The sequence below is a fragment of the Heliconius melpomene genome, chromosome 1 (assembly GCF_056956725.1).
Source record: "Heliconius melpomene rosina isolate 202511_hmr_F chromosome 1, ASM5695672v1, whole genome shotgun sequence".
Classification (NCBI taxonomy): Eukaryota; Metazoa; Arthropoda; class Insecta; order Lepidoptera; family Nymphalidae; genus Heliconius; species Heliconius melpomene.
This window is the reverse complement of record NC_140389.1, coordinates 8,652,134-8,672,687: the sequence shown is the minus strand read 5'-3', so window position 1 is coordinate 8,672,687 and position 20,554 is coordinate 8,652,134. Positions and strand designations below refer to the sequence as shown.

Sequence of the window (20,554 nt, the reverse complement as noted above, 5' to 3'; positions counted from 1 at the left end):
GTGTTGAATGTTGTCATATTTTATGTAAACACATATTGAATGTGGTCATGTTTTAGAATATGTTGATGACGTGTTGATAATGCGTTATGATGGGATTTAGTTACTATTAATACTCAAACAAAAAAACCGATTTTCCCATAAAAATTTCGAATATGTTTATTACTTCAACGGAAATTGAACATGTTGGTTGAATTATAAATAGAGGTCAGGTTAGGCCGAGCTCCTATAAGACTGAGGTAATTAATAATTGAGTGGTGGTAGTTAAACCACTCGAGGAGCTCTAACATGGTACAATGGCATGGGGATTAATAACTGGAAATTTGTACTGCCTTTTTCGTTGTCAAGTTATTTTAACTGTATTGCACTAATTCTTGCTTTGTTGTCTAGCACAATTTCTTTCTAAATCATTACATGCTTACATACATACAGACTGACATTTTATTTTTCTCTTCCTCCATTAATTCTTTTTCTAAATGTTTAATTTTTGTCTGACAACCAAGGTGGGGCTTAGTGTACAATACTGGCGTAATGTGGCAGTTTGTTTATTGAGTTCAATTGGATGTGTGGTCCCTTTGGGCACATACATGGGGTTGGGTTGGGTGTTTTGACTTTGACTTTTGACTTTGACTTGTATCAGACGTTTGGTCTGATGAGGCATATGGCCTGAGAAATTTTGACGGGTGTGTGGCCCTGAAAGATTTTGTGAAGAGCATGTGGCTCTGAAGGATGTTTGGTCCTTGTGGTCAAGGTGGACATTTGGTCCTTGCTGACATTATGGCCTTGTGGACGTTTGGTCCTTGCTGACGTTTGGTCCTTGTGGCCATGTGACGTCTATGTGGACATTTGGTCCTGGCAGACAGAGGGGACGCCTTCTGACTGTTCTGTTCACAGGTTCCGGAGTTTGCTGCACCGGACTGAACATACTTGGATATGAAGATTTTACAGGGTTAAAAATGAGAGCTCTCAAAACTTTATTTTTATATCTTTTGTCTGTATATTTTGATTGCCTATCCGTTTATGTTGTATTGTTTAGACATTTATAAACTTAAAATTTTAGATGATGAAGACAGCGAATATGGTACTACTGTAGAATTTTCATCAATACAGCCATGAAACGACGCCGATGACTTTGGGGCTAATCGGGATGCACCAGCATGTGATGAGGCAACTGGATCAGCTACGTCGGGGACGACGCAGGGTCAGAATGGCCGACTTAGGAGACTTCTGTGCTACAAATGTCAACTGTCAAATATAGTACTGCAATGTGTCAATGTCGCTGTCAATGTCATTTTGACATCCCGCTCTTTTCATTTTGTTATTAAGTTACTAATTTAAGCGGGAAGACATATTTGGCCCTCATATACTTGAGGTTACACGTGTTGTAGTCGATGTGATTTGTTACTAGGTTGTTAATAGATAATTATTAGCAAATTATAAAGTAATTTAAATGTTTTAATTAATAAATATTGTGAATTGGATAAAAGAGCTGCTATAATTAACACTGAGTAAATACCTATATGTGTTTTCGAATGTTATTGGTGTTTTATATAAGTTTCTAGTTATATAAACTTCAGTTTATAGTTATTTTGATTTTAATTAAATAAGATTGTATTTGTAACATTAGTGTTGTGTAGTTTTCTTTTGATATTTCACTTCTGAAACCTAATTATATATATTAATGTATTTTTTATGGAATACCGAATATTAAAAAATCTAAAAATAATTCGTTATGTTTTTTTATCTGTACAGGGTATATGTCATGTCATAGATAATTTATATGTAATTATGTATTCTGTGGTTTAGTGTATTACTGTAAAAATGGCCTATATAAATTATAAATGTCTAATGTTGACAGATAAGACCATAAGACAAACTTAAAATAGTACTAGAAGTAATGTTTTTATTTGTTGCTAACTACAATAAGAAGTCATTGTGATTTGTTCACAAATGTTAAATACTATCATATGTTTTACATGCAGAACAAAATTTAGTTAGTAATTCTCATTTTTGCTGCAGAATTTAATAAATCACATAATGGGAGGCGGGGATTTGGTAATAATCTTTAAGTCGTTTTTATTTTTGTTATTTATTTTAATTAATGATAATAAATACAAATTAAGCAAAAGCTTAATTAATGACAAGTTAAATATGTGATTTTATAGAATACAAAAAAGACATGGCATCCAAATACATATAAAAATCAAGAACGTGTTTGGAAAGCAGAACAAGCAGCAGCCGAAGAAAAAAAACGAATTTTGGAATTACAACGAGAAAGAGCTGAGGAGAGAGATCGCGAAGAGTTGAACGAGTTGACGAAGCCAAAATCTAAAGATGATCGTCTCCATTGGATGTATGATGTAAGTACAGAAAGCTAGGATTAAAACGCTTACAATCAATCATTCATATTTTTTTAATGAACTATAGAAAGTTACTTTATTTCCTAATAAATAGCTTGTATGTTTAATTCTCATATTAATTAAAATAAAATTAATGTGATGTTAATGATATTATTTTCTAGAAACCTGATAAAAAAGTACAGCAAGAAGATTATTTGCTGGGAAAAGCAGTTGACAAGAATTATGATGAAAGTGGTAAATCTGAGAATGATATACCAGCTGTATCGCGCAGAGTTGTGGGTTCAAGTATGCTTGCATCAGTGGGAGATGTTCAAGTAGATTTAGCTCGTAAACTTAGAGAGGATCCTTTGCTAATGGTTAAAGAAAGAGAAAGGGCTGCCCGAGCTGCTCTTTTAAATAATCCAGTACAAAGACGTAAACTTACAGAATTGCTAAGGAAAGAACAGGTAATATATTGTACACCATAGGAGCTTGCTTCTAAAATATGTCCTGTAAGGTAGCACCAGTGTGATAATTTTGAATTTGGTGTTGGTAAACATAGGTGCTTGGGCAGGGGAGATGGGTGTTAATGTGCTCTTAAACCTAAACTCAGATAGCTAGCTAGTCCCAGGTATCTGAGGTCATCACTCTGCAACATTTTGCACTGTGAATCAATGTAGTGCCCTGTAGTTTGTTCACTTTTACATGAGTTATTACATATCAAAATAAGGGGCCGAACTTAACATATTGCTCTTGCCTCATTACAAGAGTGAGGAAATCGAAATACCAAATATTTCATTGCCTTGACTGGAAATTGAACCAACAACATGTCACGCATGCTAGCACCCCTGCGCCATGACTGGCCTTAAATTTTATGAATAAAAAATTAACATACATAGACTTTAAAATGTAAAAAAAATATCTGTTTCATGCTGTATCTCGCACAACACAGGGTAGGCAGAGGGAACCTAGTGTTAATTCAGAGAATTTAGGCAATTTCAAAATTTCTTTTTTTTTTTGCTTCAGGGAGCCACAGCTTGTAGGCTGCAACATCCCTATTTTATTGACTTTAACTTTTATTGACTTTAAACTTGTCATATGATTAAAAAAGCTTTATTACCTAATATTATAAATATTTTTATTATTGTATTTACATTTATAAAAGTTCAAAATAAAAGATTACAATCATAACAGTTAAAAATCATTGATACTAATAATATTATAAGGATATAAATAGATGAAACCTAAGTGTTTTTTCTCAATATTTTAATTTCACAGGTTCGAATCTGATACTAAGTAAAGAAAAATTACAACTCAACTTCTATCTTGTATAATAAAAAAATACAAAAAATTACATTTGTATATTAATGTATTATTATTTTTATTATAACTTTTTTAATATTTAAAGCTTTTATTCCAGGAGCAAAAAAATTCTGTGAAAAGTGAGAAAAAATCCAAGAAAAAAGAAAAAGACTTAGATAATTTGCTTTTAGAAAAGCTTACCTCATTAGGAGGTGAAAAGGGAGTGAATATTGCAAAATTACTTGAGTCTGATGATTCATCTTCGGATAGTTCCTCAGATGAACAGAGTAAAAAGCAGAAAAAGAAAAAAAGAAAAAAGAAAAAGAAGAAGAATAAGGAAAGCTCAAATGTAGATTCATCTCATAGAAAAAAGAAAACAAAACAAAAAAAGAAAGATCAAAAAGATGAGACTGACACAGACTATGAAGAAAAGAGAAAAAAATCGAAATATGAAAGTAAAAGGAAATCTTCTCCAGTAAAGAGAAAATCTTCTAGTGACAGCAGTAGTGATTATGATGCTACCCCTCAAAAGAAAGTAAGAAAAGACCTATCTCCACAAAGAATAAAAACTGACAAAGAAAAACATTATAGACGAGACAAAAGTAAAGATTCAAAATATATAAAAGAACAAACTTATGGGAATATAAGAGACGGTGTAAGAAAAGAAGGAAGAGGGTCGGATAGAAATGAAAGAAGATATGAAGGTAAGAGTGAAAACCGAAGTCAACCGACAAAAAAAAGATTAGGTCTTAGTGAAGGAGAGAAAGCCGCTAAATTGGCAGAAATGGCTGCCGCGGGTGCAGAGAGGGAAGTCCAAAGGGGAAAGCGCGTTGCTGAACAGCGAAAAGAAAATGCATCTGAAAAGATTTTACCGAGACATCATTCATCACGAAATGAAGCTCGTGCTTTACCAGAATCTCTTGAGAGTCGCATTCATTCCAACAGGCATTACATACAGCGTGGTCAGCGCCACATGAATGAACATTTTGCTCGTAGATAATAAATATTTAGGTTGTAAAAATAAGTAAACAAAATAAAATTAATAACCATTTTAATTTTGTTTTATTTTAAGTAAATTAATAAACAATATTCAAGTTAAAGAAATATTCAAGCTGTATTTAATAATAATTAAAATAAAATATTTCATCGATATTATAATATCGATGTTTTAAGTAAATTAATAAATAATATTGAAATTTAAAGAAATACACAAGCTGTACTTATTAATACTTAAAATATTTAATCTGAAACAATATTTCCATGGTTTTATATTGAAACTTATTGTTTCAATGAATTAAAGCGGTTGCTTTTAATCCCCTAGTCAAGTGGTATCTTCTCTCTAACGATCTGAAACACAAGTAGGAATATATTAAAATTTCATAGTATTTGAAACATTTAAGTTATTTTATTTAGGACTAGCAACCCGCTCCCGGCTTACCCGTTAGAACTACACAATTGTTTATTTACTAATCATACATTGAAAGATCAGTTAATTCAATAAAATATATTGTAGCAATTTTGTCAAACCAAATACTTTATTTTGATATAACTTTTTTTATTTATGAACCGATTTTATTTAAATAAATGAAAAAACTAAATGTTCTGTGAAGTTTGCCAAAACAAAGGTGTGAAAAATGCACTTGAATCGCTTAAACCGATTCTGAGAACGTAAACAAACGCTCAGACAAACGGACAAATATTTTAAAAATCATTGTTTGATTGTTTTACATTGATATATGACCCCAGTAGTACATTTTCTCATATATTTTTCATATACAGACAACGATTTGTTACAATTTTATTAAATGTATAAGATGACTATAGAATAGAATTAGAAGTGTAGTTGTGGTCTGTTCAAGAGGTCACCTAATTTCTAAAGTAAAAGTAAAGAATGATTAATATTTAGAAGTCAGGGTCTTTTAAAAAAAGACTTCGTGTGAAAAGAACATTGGTTGTTCTATAATTTTAACGTAGCTAAGTTTGTACAATAGAAATGATAGGTGTAGCTGGTAACTTTTATGATTTGGTTAGCTCAATGAAGTATCCTTTATTGTGAAGACTCCCAAAAAAGAATTGGTTCAATCTTTCTTCTGACTTATGAGTACCTCAGCGCACATCCCTGCGTATATAGGATCAGTATCCCACGGGCCGCGTTCGGGAAGAGGGAGCGCGCGGCGGCGCAGTTCCGCAACGAGCTCGCTCACTTCCATGATGGGAATCGGATCAAGCGCCCGCGCCAGACCCGCCAAGTACTCCACGTAGTGCATCCTGGAAGAAAATATCTCGTAAACACACCTCTATTAGGCCCCGTTTGTAGAGGCCGTCGAGTGAGCCGTAGGGGCGAGGCGGAGGACGCAATGCAGCTCGACGCACTAGCGTTTCTAAGTCATCCACTCCCAAGATCGGCATCGGGTCGACCTTCTGCCCTCTCACCAACCGGCTCAAATACTCCAAGTAATGGTTCCTGGAACAACACGCCGCACTGACCACCGCCGATTCTTCAACGCACCCCTTGTATATATACATCTTCGGCGCAGTAACAAATATAGAAAAAGGGAGGGAGGACTCATGGGTAACGATGAAGAGAAATAATATTTAAAAGTGTGTAATTGTTAAAAATCTCATATTAAGTAATTTGTGGGTATTATATATATTATATGCACCTACTTGCACAGTCCAGCCTGCTTGGGTTGCACTTCACTACCACAGGTAGTGTCTATAAGTCCAGTAGGCGTCTCTCGCTGTAGCTGTATTGGACATCGACTGTTATTAGTGTCGACAGCTTCAGTTTCATATACAATATTATTCATCTGAAATAATATTTAAAATTAGGTCTTAGGTAGGATTTCGTTATTTGATAATTTGTCAGCAAAAAAAACCTACTTGCAAGAGTGTTTGCAGTTCATGCGGTTCCTTATCACGCAGATAAAAGAGACAGTTGCGTGGATGGTGTGCGTGAAGACCAAGCTTGGCACAATACTCGCTCAGTCCACATCGAGCTCCCATTTTGAAGGGTTTCCCGCATCCGTAGCAAAACTCATACTTACATTGTGTACAAGTAAAATGCATGCAGCCACCTCTGGAACAAGCCCAAATAATACGGTTATTAAGACAGATTTTAAAGTTAAATTATATATTACAATTATTATTATTATATACAATTTAAATATCTATAAATTAATATTTTTAATTTACCTTGATAAAGAATATTTAAAATGGCATCTTGGACAATCCAGACCGTTTTCTTTGAGATGCTGTTGAACAGCTACTATAGATCGTTCGGGATCGTTGTCTTCTAACCAAACCGCGTATTGGTCGCATGATAAACCCTCATGATTCGAATTCCACTGTAAAAAATATTTGTTTTCTATTTTGTCGACACTATAACTTTTATGTTGTTCACAAAAGTAAATAAAAATTGACATACTAACAATGATTAACAATTATCAATATTTTTAATTTTAAAATAAATCTCACCGGTTTTCTACAATTTGCGCATGTCACAGATTTGCATTCAGGACAACGTAATTTTTTTTGTTTCGGGTGAACAAAAAAACCTGAAGAGCACTCGACGCACCATCTAAAGTTTGGATCTCTTGCCAGTGTTCTGTCTCGTAACTAAAAATATTTAAGATGGAAATATTTAGAATAAGAAGTAGAAAATATATTGACTATATTAATTTGATTTCGCTAAGCTTGCTTCGAGTACCTTTCTTTGAAACAATTCATGTATTTCTGTTTCTAATAATGTTTTAAGCAAAATATCCAAATGGGCGAAATAATCGAGCCAATTATCTTCAGGAAGATTTTCTAATTCAGGTTCCTTGCAATATGGACAAACGCAATCTACGATACTGCGTTCGGTAACTTGGACTGTAAAGTAATGATGAGCACACTCTCGACAGCATCTGTGTGTGCAACGTAACATGGATACCATCTGAAAATTAAGAAAACATTAATTGCCAATATGTACGTAAATTAACATTTGTAATACAAAATTTGAACGTTCTTTACCTCATGTTCAGGAAATTTAGAAGCACAAAGTTCACAGTCTTGATGCAAATATACAAGTGCTGAATTCAAATCTGCACATTCTAGGGCAGCTAAAAGTGCTGCCGGAGGATCAATTCCTTGGGAAACTAATTCTACTGCCAATTGTGCTTGTTCCCAAGTTTCCATAGCTCCTTCAGCAAGTAGCATCCTTGCTTGCCTCTAGAGTAAGAAAATGCTTTAAGTATCTTAATTATAAAATTAATTATAAAATATTTTAATTCGAAATATACCTCAGGAGAACCTTCAGGCAGGCGTACTCTGGCGAGATCAATTAATTGTCCAGAAATTTGTCGGATTGTTATTGGTTGCGGCATAGAAATTATTGTTGGTATTATTTCTTCATCCTTATTTACAATTTGTATATCTAGCTCTTCAGAATCACTTTCAGTCCACTCATCTTCAGTGCGACATGTCTCCCGGAAGAAATGGTCATTTTTCTTTGCTTCTAAACTTACATAATCTGGTGAATGTTGCTTGTTTTGGTGTACTGGCGGAGAAGGCGCTTGTTTTTTTTTATTAATTGTGGAAGTTGAAGCTTTTATTTCGGGCATTTCTTGTGTTTGGTTGGTTGGTTTAATTTTTTTGTCGTTAAAAAGTCTTGTTTGTAATTGTTTGACATGACCACTTTGGACATTTCCGAAATGACTTTTAGGAGGATTTGGAGCATGATATTGCTTAAGGCTAGCTCTTCGAATTGGTACCTTAGATGCTATTACTTTTGGCAAATTCTTGTTTTCTATTTTTTGTTTATTACTTTGTATTGTTTTGACGAGCTTTGGAATATTTGATTTATTAATGATAGCTGATATTTTAGTTTTCTCTTTATTATTTGTATCTGAGGCTTTATTATTTGAGTTCACTGTTTCAAAATGTCTGATTTCTGAATTCGTATTATCATTTGTTTTCATAAAATTTACTTCATCTATATCTAAGTCATCTGTTTCAGAGATAGTGTCTTTATCTTTTGTTGATATTGTTGCTTGTTTAATTTGTTTCCCCTCATCATTATTAAGTTCAGAGGTTGAATTTGCTAAAATGGATGTATTTATTTTTTTCGAACTTTGATTACTTTGCACTTTATTTTCTTCTTTGTCAGGGGGAATATTTAAGTCAGTTTTAATTGATCCTTTATTTTTGCTATTGTTAATCAGTTCTTCTGGAGATGTACTTACTTGATTTTCTTGGTTTCTTATATTTTCTAGGCGCGCACTAATGAATTTTTTTTTAAATTCGTTTATTATCAGTTTTGTAGGCGGGCTGGGATTGTAATAGCCTATATTTACTAACTCCTTAGTGTAGACCTTCGCATATTGTGGTTCTTGCATAATAATATTTTCAATATGCACATTATTACTACTTTCATTGGTATCTATTTGTTTCATTATTACATCTTCCTTTTTTTGTGTATTGTTATTTAGCTGCGCGTAAATTTCTTCAAAGGTATCGACTGCAGAAAATAAATTATTATTTAGGTCTTTCGTTTTTTCTCTTAGCTTTTGGTCTTGTGGTGTAATTACTATACTATGTTGTTCTTGTAAGCTTTGAGCTATCGAATTTAACATTTTTATATTTGTTTGTTTAAAATCTTCTAACTCATTTTCTACATGATCCATGGCTTCTTCAAAATTATCATTTTCTTCTGAACTAGTCCTTTGAATTGCTAATCTATTTTCGGATTGATAATTCGGATCATCATCACCGTTTGAGAGTTCTTTGTCATCAGATGTCAAATCTTCTGTTTCCTCTTCCTCCGTGTCGCTGTAGCTAGATTCTTTTTCAGAAGAGAAGTGTGATTCATTTATGCTTTCTTCCGTCTCACTTTGAGTGTCACTTTTTTCTGGCATGGAATTGATATCAGAAGTTATTTCATTTTTCATTTGTTGAATAATCTTTTGTGTGCTGTCAACTATATCACTAAGATTATTGAGTTTCTCTTCATTTATATCTAATTTATTATTACTATTACTATTTTCCATATTATCTCGCTTATCATCTATACTGTCATTGGCTTGATTTAGTTTTACTTTTTTTTTGTTTTCTTTTACAGCTTTAGGTTTACCATTTTCAGATTTAAAAGTAGGCGGAGATTTGATATTTGTTTTTATTTCAGATTCTTTCTCTAATATATTTATAGTGTTTTGTTTTTTACTTTGGTTTTCGAAATTTTGCTCAATTTTACTCTCTCTGGAATGATTGTCTGTTTCAAAATGACTATGTTTGCTTAGATTCGGTAATGGACTTGACCTGGCTAATGCGTTATAAGCATCGATAAAATCATTTTCAGATTGAGTAAAATCGGTTAAATGAGTTTTATTTTCTTGATATTTCGTGTTATTGCTTATGGTATCTTTTTCCTGAATAATTAATTGATTATCTAATAAACCCTTCAAAAGAAGTTTTTCATCAATATGAGGTATACCAGCTTGATTCAATAATATTTTTAATGTTTCTGCTATTTTGGTATTGTCCTTAGTATTATGTTCATTACTTCCTTCCATTACTGTTTGCTGATTATTTATATTTTTAATGTTTATGTCTAATGGTAAGTACATCCAGTCGTCATCTTGAAATTTATTTGCTGTTACTTCAAATTCATCTGAACTGTCGTCTGCTGAAATGTAAACGTGAATGTTATGATGATATATTATGATGGTATGGCTTTTATGTAACTGTTATTGTTTTTTGTGGTTCTTTAGATTACCGCGAATGCGGCTGGATAAAGTGGCTGGAGGTGCAGCATCATCATCTGCTCCAGTTGGCGGACCCCATACTAGACCTCGTAATCTGCCCTCTTCACCGACTACTATGTTTTCTGCCTAAAAGTATAATTTATAATATTGAGACCAGTCATCTATTTATTATTATTACGTTAAAATAAAATAAATACCTGCCGACGACATCTTTCAACACATTCATTAACCGCAGGCCACATTGCGCCTCTATGTTTTGCTAAGGCTGCTCTTGCATCAAGTTCAGAAACATTAACTCCCGGTGCCAATCTAGCAGCAGCCGCGCGTACTCCTGCACACAAACTCGGCCATCGTTCACTTAGCCAAGCTAATGGTGCTACCGGGTTCTGAGCTAAAGCTGCGTGAACTTCTGCTGCACTGAATCCGAGCCTTTCAGCTTCAGTCATTAAACGAGCGAGCTCTAAGCCTCTCTCAGCCTCTCTTCTCGATGCACCACCTGCCAAAGCTTCGAGTGATATGGCTCTGTTGTTTGATAATGGTTCTGGGGATGGAGCCTAAACGGGAGCATAAGTATATTATTAGAATATATATTTACAGCTATTTTAGTTTGTTTTTTAGTGACATATGAATATTTTCTGATAAATTAGACCATAAGACAAATTATAAACCAATATTCCAGAAACTGTCAACTAGCCTTATATATACCTTATATATCTTAGTTTATAGTATTTGTAGGTTACTTTTATGCTAACGTTTAACTATATTTAGCCTGTATGTGGATATCGGGTATGTGGATGTTGTTTCTTATTGCTATAAAGTTACCTCTGACCCATACATGCTCGAGCGTCGTACAGGACGTCTTCTCAAGTCCAAATGGGAAGCTCGTCGTGTTAGTCTACTTGTCCGCCGTCTTTCAGCTTCACTCCAGTCACCATTAGGGCTGCTGTCGCGAGGTTCACGCCATTCCCATCTACCGCCGCTAGTGCGCACACTTCGTTCGCTCTCCTAGGAGGCAGTTCGATATTTTTAATATGTTATAACCAGCTTCACGCTGTATCTCGCACTCAGCAGGGTAGGCAGAGTGAATCTATTGTTAAGACACTCCGTTCAACACTTTCCACCGAATTCTGGAGGCATTGAGTGTTGAGTGGCGGAATTCAACACCGCTCTTTGCCTCGACATCAGAGCGAATAAATGAAAATATAAATGTAAATAAATATTTCACTTTCTCGAGTGGGGATCGAGCCCACAACCAGTCGCGTTTACAGCCACACTTTGTGCCCCAACGCCATGAAAGGCTTCAACTGAATATGTTATATTCAAACATTAACAAAAACAATTACCCGGGTGTCACTTGATAAGGACATTCTGCTGTGAGATCTTTCTCGGGTTTCATCTCGTATACGACGACGTGGTCTTGAGCGAGAAACTGATTGTGCACGATCCCAATTGTTAGGCACTTCGTAAGTCTGAAAATGAACATATTTGCTCATCTTATGTAATTTTTATTTTTATTACTATACGTATGTGAGTGTGTAATGCATTTAAATATATAAAGTACACAAATATAAATCAAATCAAATCAAAAATACTTTATTGCACAAAGATACATAAAGGTACATGAAAATTATAGGACTTTAACATAGCGCAAGGGCGGCCTTATCACTGTAAGTGATCTCTTACAGGCAACCTTTTATATATATAAATATGCAATACATAAAATATATATGTATAAATAAATATTGAGGGCAGTCCTGGCGTGTGACCGTAAACACGACGGGTTGTGGATTCGGTCCCCCTTCGAAGAAATGAAATTTTTATTTAAATTTATTTTTTCATGTCTTCGCTCTGATGTCGAGGCAAGAGTGGTTTTGTGTTCCGCCACTTAATACGCAATGCGTCCAGAATTTGGCGGAACATGGGGAACGGAGTGTCTTATGGCTCTGTTGGGAGTTAATTTTTTTTGTTACGTTAGTAACTGCTTACTTGTGTAGAAATGCTCTGAGGCGGAGGGGAAGTCCCAGTATTAGTCCGACTTGATCTGGATAAAGGTCGCGTATCAATTTCGTGAAGTGGCGAGTTTCCAGCGGACTTTTTTTGAAAATTTGAGCTACTTATGGTGGATGATGTCCGTATTGGGCTTTCTCGAGGTGGAGAGGAACCGACAGAAATGCTGTGAACAGTCTTGGAAGATGATGATGTAGCTTTATTATCAACATTCGAAAGTCGATTTGAAGCGGCATTACTGGAAGAAGGGCGTTGAATATTTTCAAGTTCTTTAGGTGGTGAAGGACCAACTGCTATATCATGGCGATGACGCACTTTTACTACTCGTTCGTTACTTTGTTCTCTAGATGGAGGAGTAGTTAATCTAGTTATGGCTTTCATAATAGGTTTGTCTTCTCTTGGTGGAGATGGTCCACAGGCTGTTGACGTTCGTTCTTTAATTGGTTTAGTTTTATTGCCTCTATCTTCTGAAAACAAAAAATGTTGTTAAACAGATAATTTGCATCAAGATTTAAATTTCTTAAAATATGTTATTTATAGTACCCACCCCTTTTTAATTGAGGCTGTTCTATTATTTTACTAGCAGGCAAAGATTTTTCATTAATTTTAAGTCTTGTCATGCCATTATTGATTGTTTCTGTTATAATTTTTGGCTTTACTGTTGGCGTCCGACAGCATACTGTACAAACTCGAACACCGGCTTCATTTACAAAAGTGCAATGTTCACACTGCCAAGTTGAATTCGGCGGAGGCGGAGCAGGGCCTAAAGAGTCTTCTTGTTCTTTATCTTGTAAATCTAGATGTTCACTTTCAGGTTCACTTTCAGAGTCAGCATCACTTGAAGGTAGAGGTGGAGGAGATGGAGTCCGGTGTTTCGATCGTCGTGATGTGCGTGATCGCACACTCATAGCAGGTGATGGCGCACGAGAACCAGCCCGAGAGACTGCTCGAGATGGAGCTCTGCTTTCAGCTGAACAAATAAAATAATATAAAAAAAATCAGCTTCACTCTGTCTCCCGCACACAGCAGGGTAGGCAGACGGCACCTATTATTAAGACACTCCCTTTCCACGGAATTCAACGCCGCGCTTTGCGTCGACACCAGAGCGAAGAAATGAAAATATAAATTTAAATAAATATTTCATTTCCTCGAGTGGCGATTACACTCATAACTAGTCGATTTTGCAGCACAGTTTGTACACCTGCGCCACGACGACTAGCCTTATTATTTCTAAATTCTCTATTTTAAAATATAACATTGTGTTTGTTATACCTCTTCTATATGGTTGCGGAGTTTGTGGTGGATGAACGTGGGCGTGTGGCAGCACTCGTGGATCATGTGTGGCGTGTGAGGTGTGTGGTGGGCAGCAAGCTTGAGTCCAAGGACCTGGTCCAAACCATTGATGTTCTAAGTTAGCACAGCTGCCGTATCTCCAAGGATTTGTTGCGCAATGAGCACATCCAGTACACCCAGGGCCGCCCAGTTCCATCACGGAAGTGCCTCGTCTCAGAGGTCGACCCCAGCTTTGGGATGATACGTTTTCTTGAACCTCCCATGGTTCCAATGCTGGTGTTTGTTGTATCTGTAATAATTTAGATATAAATAGCACAAGGAAATAATATAGGAATAGTATTTTTTTTATTATTTATAATTAAAACATAAAAATATTCAGATAGTTACCATATTCGGAGGAATATTAAATCCTGACAATGATCCTCGATGTCTATTCCAGGACGAGAAATGTCCTAAGGTGTTTGTTTGATCTTGATTTAAAACAGGTGCGTTTGCGTGATTAATAGCGTTTGGCAAGTATGGCATACTGCCCATGTGTGGTGTCATCGTTGGTACATTAGCATGAGGATGCTGAATTTGCGGACGTTGTGTAGCTATGTGATTTACGTTTGTTATTGTCGCCATTTGGTTCATTTGATTATGACCTCCCGAAGGCATGGTAAGCGTAGCCCTACGTTGATCCAACGCAGGTGGACAGGGACTTGCACTTAATCGGTCTCCACTTATCTGCACAAATATAAGTTATTAATTTATTATTATAAATGAAATCAGAAAAATGTACAAGTGCCTTTGGTACCTTATGTCTCCGTGGCGGTGGTACTGGTGCTGCAGTTTTTGGCGGTAGAGGAGGCCGCTCGTCTCGTAGTTGTGAAAATGGAAGCGCCTGAAATTAAATACAATATATTCATGTTAAATACATTGTGTTATATGTTCTTTGTGTGTTCAATACCAAAAATTGTATGAAAAGATATTTTAAAGATATTTTGCCATTTTGGTATTATACATTCGATAGAGGTGTGAAGAAATAATTATATAACATGTAACATATAGAATAGACAATGAAGGTTTTTTGTCTTTATTGTTATTAATACAAACGTCACTTTGTAAACATAACATGTTCGATCATGGGCATGCCGCCAATATTATGACGCGAGTATTTATTTAGGACTAATCATCTCTATTAAGAGACACAAGGTGTTCTAGCTGCACGCAAAGTGTTAAACATAGAATTTAAAACAAATAGGAAAAATAAATTTCTTATATGGTCGATACTCTTTACTTTTTCAAATTTACATTTGAAAAATGAAGCAGTTCTGGGGGCATCTAAAACTTTATTTTAATGATTTTTATAAGGAAATCTGTCGTAAACTTTATTATTTAAATAATAAAGTTAGTTTAAAATACTCAAGTACAAGTTCTTTAAAGGAACCTGTTGTAAGGAACCTCTAATCAACGTTAACGTTTTATGTTGTTTTTGTTTTATTTCGCGTTGTAACATTGTTGTGATATTTATATATTATCAAAACTATTATTGTTATGTTAATGTTTTATGTACTACACATACATATATATAAACATAATGTATTAGTAGTGAAGTAGTTTACTACTATTAAAATTATAAATATTTTACTTGTCGTTGATGATGTCTTCGTTTGGGATGGCGATGGTACATGTCATCGCAAGACGCGCAGAGAGCTCGGCGACCGCACTCTGTGCACCGCACTCGAGCGCCGCCCCCGCCGCACAAGCCGCAAGAAGCGCCTGCGTCTAAGGGATGACCTGGAGCAGTTTATTTGGAAAACATTATAATTGTATTATCTAAGTTTATTCATATATTTAAACTTCATTTGTATGCTTTCAAATTGTTTTGGTAGTGGAAGCGTCTGCAGTAGTGTGTGACTTGATTTTAAGTTATAGGGCACGCTCAACTCCAATCTAAAATAATATCATACTATTTTAATAATATAATATATTAGTATCTTCTACGGTTGTACCTGTAGGAGGCCTAGGTGGTGGTGGCGGCGGTGGTTGCAGCTTAGCGTTCACATACTGTTCAGTGGGGAACTCTACTACTTCGTAGTCTGGCTCAGGTTTTGCCATCGGAGCACGTTGCGGGAAAGATCGCACTGACATGGTAGGCGTTGGTGGTACCGCCATGCGCGGATCGCGCCCTCGGTTTTTTAACATCTGAAAGTTATATGTACACTCTGTATTTCAAGGTTATTTTTAGGGTTCCATACCTCCGTACTTTTACCAAAAGGTCAAAAATGGACCCTTATAGGATAATTTTGTTGTGCATCTGCCTGTCGATATTGCTGCATTTTGCATGAAATTTGCCGCGTAATCAATCAATCTTACTCCCTTTCCCGATCTACATTTGTGAAATTTTGTCATGATGAAATGCGAAAATTGAACATTTATAGGTATTTCATAGAAAACAAATAATTACAAACTTATATTTGCAGTTCATTTTATACAAAATGAGTCCATATACCCAGAAAGCAATTTCTCTTAAATTTGATTTAAGAATAAAATGATTTTTTACTGAGTTCAACTTGTCCACATTATAAAGAGCGTAAGAGTAAGAGTTATAGCTATAACTATTTCATAGACGTAGCATGCTGAAATTACATACTCGTAGATCAGAAGAAAATGTTTGATGGAAACGAACACAGTTTCGTAACCTACTTCTAAAGAATGTGTATGTGAGTCGTGATCTCAGTATACGGAACAGGACTGTTAGTAAAATGTCACGTAGTTTAGTATTTAGGTTTACGTACATACATGCCTTTTTTTAATGCTTTACGCTTCAGAGGGAACCTAGTACTTAGTGTTAAGATATTTCGATCCTACTTCTGTACCTAACTTCCCGTCGAATTCTGGAGGTATTGCGTGTTGTGCGGAACTCAACTCCTTTGCCTCGCCACCAAAGCGAGGAAATAAAAAAAAGTTTTTTTACTATAATTGTTATACAGTCTAAAATGATACTATAATGTGTGTTTTTAATTTGGAATGCGGCTTGTTTATACTAACAGTAAACGTAAGTAGATTTAATTATGCCTTATTCATCTATTCATATAGTAGAACAAATATTTGAATATTTTAATGTCTTTTTTTAATTGATACGAAGCAGAAAAAAATATTGAAAAAAAAACATTCGGTTTAGGATGACTCCGGGACTTGAAGTGGTAATTATTTTTCAATTTGTACAAAAATACATCTCTGTATTTTAATCGTTCTTTTATATAAAAGTTTGTACAGTAAACTTCTATAAGCACTACACAACGTAAGCTTTGTTCTTTGTAGATATTTTCATCACCAATTTGTAGCATAACTTATTAAGACATGAAATAGTTAAATCCCGGTTTCTGTCTAATTTATTTAGTTTCTTTTAGCGTTTTTAAGAAATTTTTTAACTTTAAGTTTATAATTTTGGAGTTTTATATCTTTATGCTAAGTCAATGTCAATATACGATAAATATATATAAAAAAATGTTTTTATACATTATACATATTTATAGTAAAAAAAAGTTTTCTTCCATTCTTAATAAGACATTGCCATTATTTATTTTATTTTCATTTAATCTATCACTTTAAAATATTATTTAAGCATATGTTTTTATAATATTAATATTTATTTAATAATAGGATTGAATCTGTGCAAAATGTATAGCAGCTACGACCGGGATAAAGCGGGCGTTGCCGCGTCGCAAGCGCTCGTCGACCCATTTATTCCGCCTCTCATATCCCAAAATATCTAAAGTATTTACATAGTTAGTGCAATATATAGGTTGCAAATTACAGAACCCGTCCATTAATAGATAATGATGTAAATTATGAGTGTTCATTGAATAATTAAATAAATAATACTTGCCTTGACGATATCAAACTACACTTAAACTGATAGCACTTTGAACTGGTTGATTTGACATCCCTGTACATAGAGATAACAATTTGGTTGGAGTCACACTCGCGGGAATAGAGCTCAAGGGATAGGAGACGCCCAGATCGTGGCCAGCGCGCGCAGCACTGGCGTGCCGGTGCTAATCTTGCCCCCTATCCGGATAAAATTGACAGTGTGAAGACGCGTGCGCCGCCACCGTCTCTATTTCTGTTCGCGGCCGTGTTGCCCTGATTCTACTAAAATTACTACGCGCTTCTATTTCCGCACTCCACTCAATGCGCTCGTCAAGCACACCGCCAATTTGTTTTTCTTAGCGATCGTCGTCTTTTCGATACTTTTCTTTCTTTTTGTTCGAATGTTAGTTTAGGTAATGCTTTATTACAACCTATAATAATTACAATAGTAATCCATATATCGGAACAAAATTATATATCAACTATTTATATGCTTCTCTTCATCCATCCATTATTTATTTTGTATGATTATTATTTTTCTATTAGTGAGTAGTTAATTATTAATCAATAATAAATATTAGTGTAAAATTCTATATTTTACTAATATATAAAAAACTTGTGGTGTCTTAAATCGAACAATTTTGAACTTACTGACAAATATTTGTCATACTCATAGCAACGTGATGTCAATATTTATTGTTGCATGCACACAATTAATTTGATGATAATCAACAATGGACTTATTGCATAAATTTAAGAGACAAGGATACTTTACTGCTGAACTTTATCATTTACTTTCTAAGAAGAAACTAACTGAAACGAACGATGAGGTAGGTACTTAATACTTCTGTTGTGTTCATTTGTAAATAGATACTTACATATTTAGGAGAAAGGTGTATGAGATGATGCCCTTAATGAAGAATGCTTATTAAAACAGAAAATACAGCATTATACCTAACCACTAATGGGCCAGTCATTGCATTTAACCATCTAAAACAAAGAATTAAAGTTATTTTAGTTCGCAATCATTAAACATTGTTTTACTTCCAAAAACTGTGACCACGCCACCGTTACGATTTAAGTACGGCGCTTGTAGTTTCGCTACAAAGATTATTATCATCTTACCCCCAGGGAGACGATTCTCATATATTTTTCAAGCAAACTCTGAAATCTATTTTACTTGGTAATTAGTATAAAACGATCGTTCGACAAACGCTTGAACAATAATCTAATAATAATAAAATAAAGAAATTGAGTAAATCCTTTAAAATATTTTTTTAATAATAAAAAGATCGTTAAATATTTTTAATAAAAAATACCTTAAAGGATGTATTGCGAATGAATGTAATGGCATCGTAAAAGTGATTCAACATTGCAGATCGTTCCATCTGAATATGAAAGAGAAATGAAGATGACAACTGCAGAGCGCTTACAGACCTTAAATAATATTTTCATAGAGAATATAGTGCATTCTGGTAGCACTTGCAAAATTGTTCTCTCATTTACCCCACCATTGATCATCTTCCAAAATTTTAAGCCAAACGAAAAGATTGTAGCAAAATTTTCAGTTAAAAACATAAGTAAGGTATAAATTGTCTATCTTACTCTACCATAGAGCTTAGAGCTAAATATTTAAAGTTTTTTTAATAAGTTATTATTTTCATATTTATACATCTTCTACCAACCTACTGAAGATGGCAGCAAAAACTGAGTGTAAATACACTCCGTTCAACACTTTTCGCCCTATTTAACATTCTGAAAATTTTTGTATATAGAGGATAACGGAAATAATATTACAATATTACATTTTTTATCTTTCAGTTAATTAATTTTTTTAATTACTAAAGAATTTGAAACTTAAGTATTATATATTTTTGAGGTAGAGTCCAACTTATTTGAATATGGTGTGTAAGGAATCATCTTATTTCTTTGTTAAACCTTGCGGAGGACAATTACTGTCACGGCTAGCCCCCGGTATCAGCGTGACGTTTGCGGTCACGTTCCAGCCCGTACAGTATGAAGATTACACACATAGAGTAACATTCTATACTGATTTAGAACAATATGTGGTCCCTTTAATTGGTAATATATTCTATGTTAATTTCTGTAATAAATAAAAGTCATTGGTTATTTTTTGTCTTAAAGACTTTCATCTCTGTTAAATATGATAAGAGTAAAATGGTATAGAGTCGATTACATTTAATGTTCGCATAAGAGTGTATCTAAGTATTTTTGGTTTTTAGCGATGGGCCCAAGACCTGTATTTGATTTTCCTAATCAGATTATTGTGCCAAAAACGCCATTGAAGATTGAAAATTATTCTATGTTGGCAATTCACAATATAGGGACGGTACCGGCAGGCTTTACTCTGTCAACTAAATGGTTTTTATCATTACATTGGTTTAGCTGATATATACATAATATTATGTAAATAGTTGTAACGTTATATCTATGATATTAGTATAAAAAGCTTAATTTTAATTTAGAAAGAGACTTGTAAAAATACTAATTAAAAATCAATGTTGTTCCTTAGAAATATATAAAGAAAAAATATTAGCTATAGTTTATATACAAAAACCTAATAATGCTTAATTATGTTGTATATCATTACTTTATTTTCTTGATGATATTATTTATTTTTAGTCCCTTTTCTGTACACCCAAAATCCGCTTATTTAAGCCCAAATGAGAGGATTGATGTTCAAGTAGCATTTAAAACAATGCATCTCGGTGACACGCAGGGCATCATGAATGCTACTTTTGAAACGGGTAAGTCGGATATTTAAATGTATCTTCACATTTTTACCCGACTGCGGAGAAATCCAATAGGAAGGTTATGTTTTAAAGCGTATCTATGTATGCGTGCATGTCCGTTCCTTTGTTCGCTTGTAACTTTAAATCAGTGAACCTATTTTGATAAATAATACCTTGTTGGATTTGTCTTGATGGCGCGAGTGTCGCTGTATATATTAATTTAGTAAATGCAGTATGGTTCCTTGATATTAGAGTTTAATTT

General features: G+C 34.3%; 3 protein-coding genes across 7 annotated transcripts in view; 2 read left to right on the top strand and 1 right to left on the bottom strand.

The window, feature by feature from the left end:
* The first annotated feature begins 1,814 nt into the window (after positions 1-1,814).
* Positions 1,815-4,693, top strand: LOC146541206 (uncharacterized). 2 transcript variants are annotated; one of them, XM_085193029.1, is made up of 4 exons: positions 1,815-2,052; positions 2,163-2,357; positions 2,519-2,803; positions 3,757-4,693. In XM_085193029.1, the coding sequence occupies exons 1-4, from the start codon at positions 2,035-2,037 to the stop codon at positions 4,636-4,638; spliced, it is 1,380 nt and encodes a 459-aa protein (XP_085049155.1). In that variant the 5' UTR covers positions 1,815-2,034; the 3' UTR covers positions 4,639-4,693. The 2 variants fall into 2 exon arrangements, with proteins under 2 accessions (XP_085049155.1, XP_085049146.1); XM_085193020.1 differs by having other exon boundaries at positions 3,745-4,693.
* On the bottom strand, positions 3,754-17,715 carry LUBEL (Linear Ubiquitin E3 ligase). 4 transcript variants are annotated; one of them, XM_085192987.1, is made up of 21 exons: positions 17,556-17,715; positions 15,676-15,868; positions 15,312-15,460; positions 14,478-14,564; positions 14,069-14,407; positions 13,661-13,970; positions 12,936-13,358; positions 12,368-12,852; positions 11,725-11,850; positions 11,204-11,386; positions 10,579-10,935; positions 10,393-10,507; positions 7,922-10,302; positions 7,653-7,850; positions 7,348-7,575; positions 7,116-7,256; positions 6,834-6,985; positions 6,522-6,717; positions 6,306-6,448; positions 5,934-6,102; positions 3,754-4,985 (listed from the first exon to the last, which is right to left on the bottom strand). In XM_085192987.1, exons 2-21 carry the CDS (start codon positions 15,866-15,868, stop codon positions 4,956-4,958), a joined length of 6,405 nt encoding a protein of 2,134 aa, XP_085049113.1. In that variant the 5' UTR covers positions 17,556-17,715; the 3' UTR covers positions 3,754-4,955. The 4 variants fall into 4 exon arrangements, with proteins under 4 accessions (XP_085049113.1, XP_085049098.1, XP_085049121.1 ...); XM_085192972.1 differs by having other exon boundaries at positions 12,368-12,855; positions 17,556-17,714; XM_085192995.1 differs by lacking the exon at positions 5,934-6,102 and adding an exon at positions 5,744-5,906 and having other exon boundaries at positions 12,368-12,855; positions 17,556-17,714.
* Positions 17,716-18,149: 434 nt separating this feature from the next.
* Positions 18,150-20,554, top strand: part of LOC146541204 (hydrocephalus-inducing protein-like) — a 40,225-nt gene continuing 37,820 nt past the window's right edge. Inside the window, 5 exon segments of the mRNA XM_085194948.1 lie at positions 18,150-18,369; positions 18,918-19,124; positions 19,423-19,621; positions 19,783-19,921; positions 20,183-20,307. Of these exon segments, the coding sequence (XP_085051074.1) occupies positions 18,274-18,369; positions 18,918-19,124; positions 19,423-19,621; positions 19,783-19,921; positions 20,183-20,307 (766 nt within the window). The 5' untranslated portion in view covers positions 18,150-18,273.

Coding starts and splice junctions, on each gene's coding strand:
- LOC146541206 (XM_085193020.1), top strand. Junction 2,358..2,518: donor GTCTCCATTGGATGTATGAT/GTAAGTACAGAA, acceptor ATTATTTTCTAG/AAACCTGATAAAAAAGTACA. Junction 2,804..3,744: donor AATTGCTAAGGAAAGAACAG/GTAATATATTGT, acceptor TAATATTTAAAG/CTTTTATTCCAGGAGCAAAA.
- LUBEL (XM_085192972.1), bottom strand. CDS start 15,868: ATGTTAAAAAACCGAGGGCGCGATCCGCGCATGGCGGTACCACCAACG. Junction 14,565..15,311: donor GAAGACATCATCAACGACAA/GTAAAATATTTA, acceptor ATTTAATTTCAG/GCGCTTCCATTTTCACAACT. Junction 7,257..7,347: donor ATGAATTGTTTCAAAGAAAG/GTACTCGAAGCA, acceptor AAATATTTTTAG/TTACGAGACAGAACACTGGC.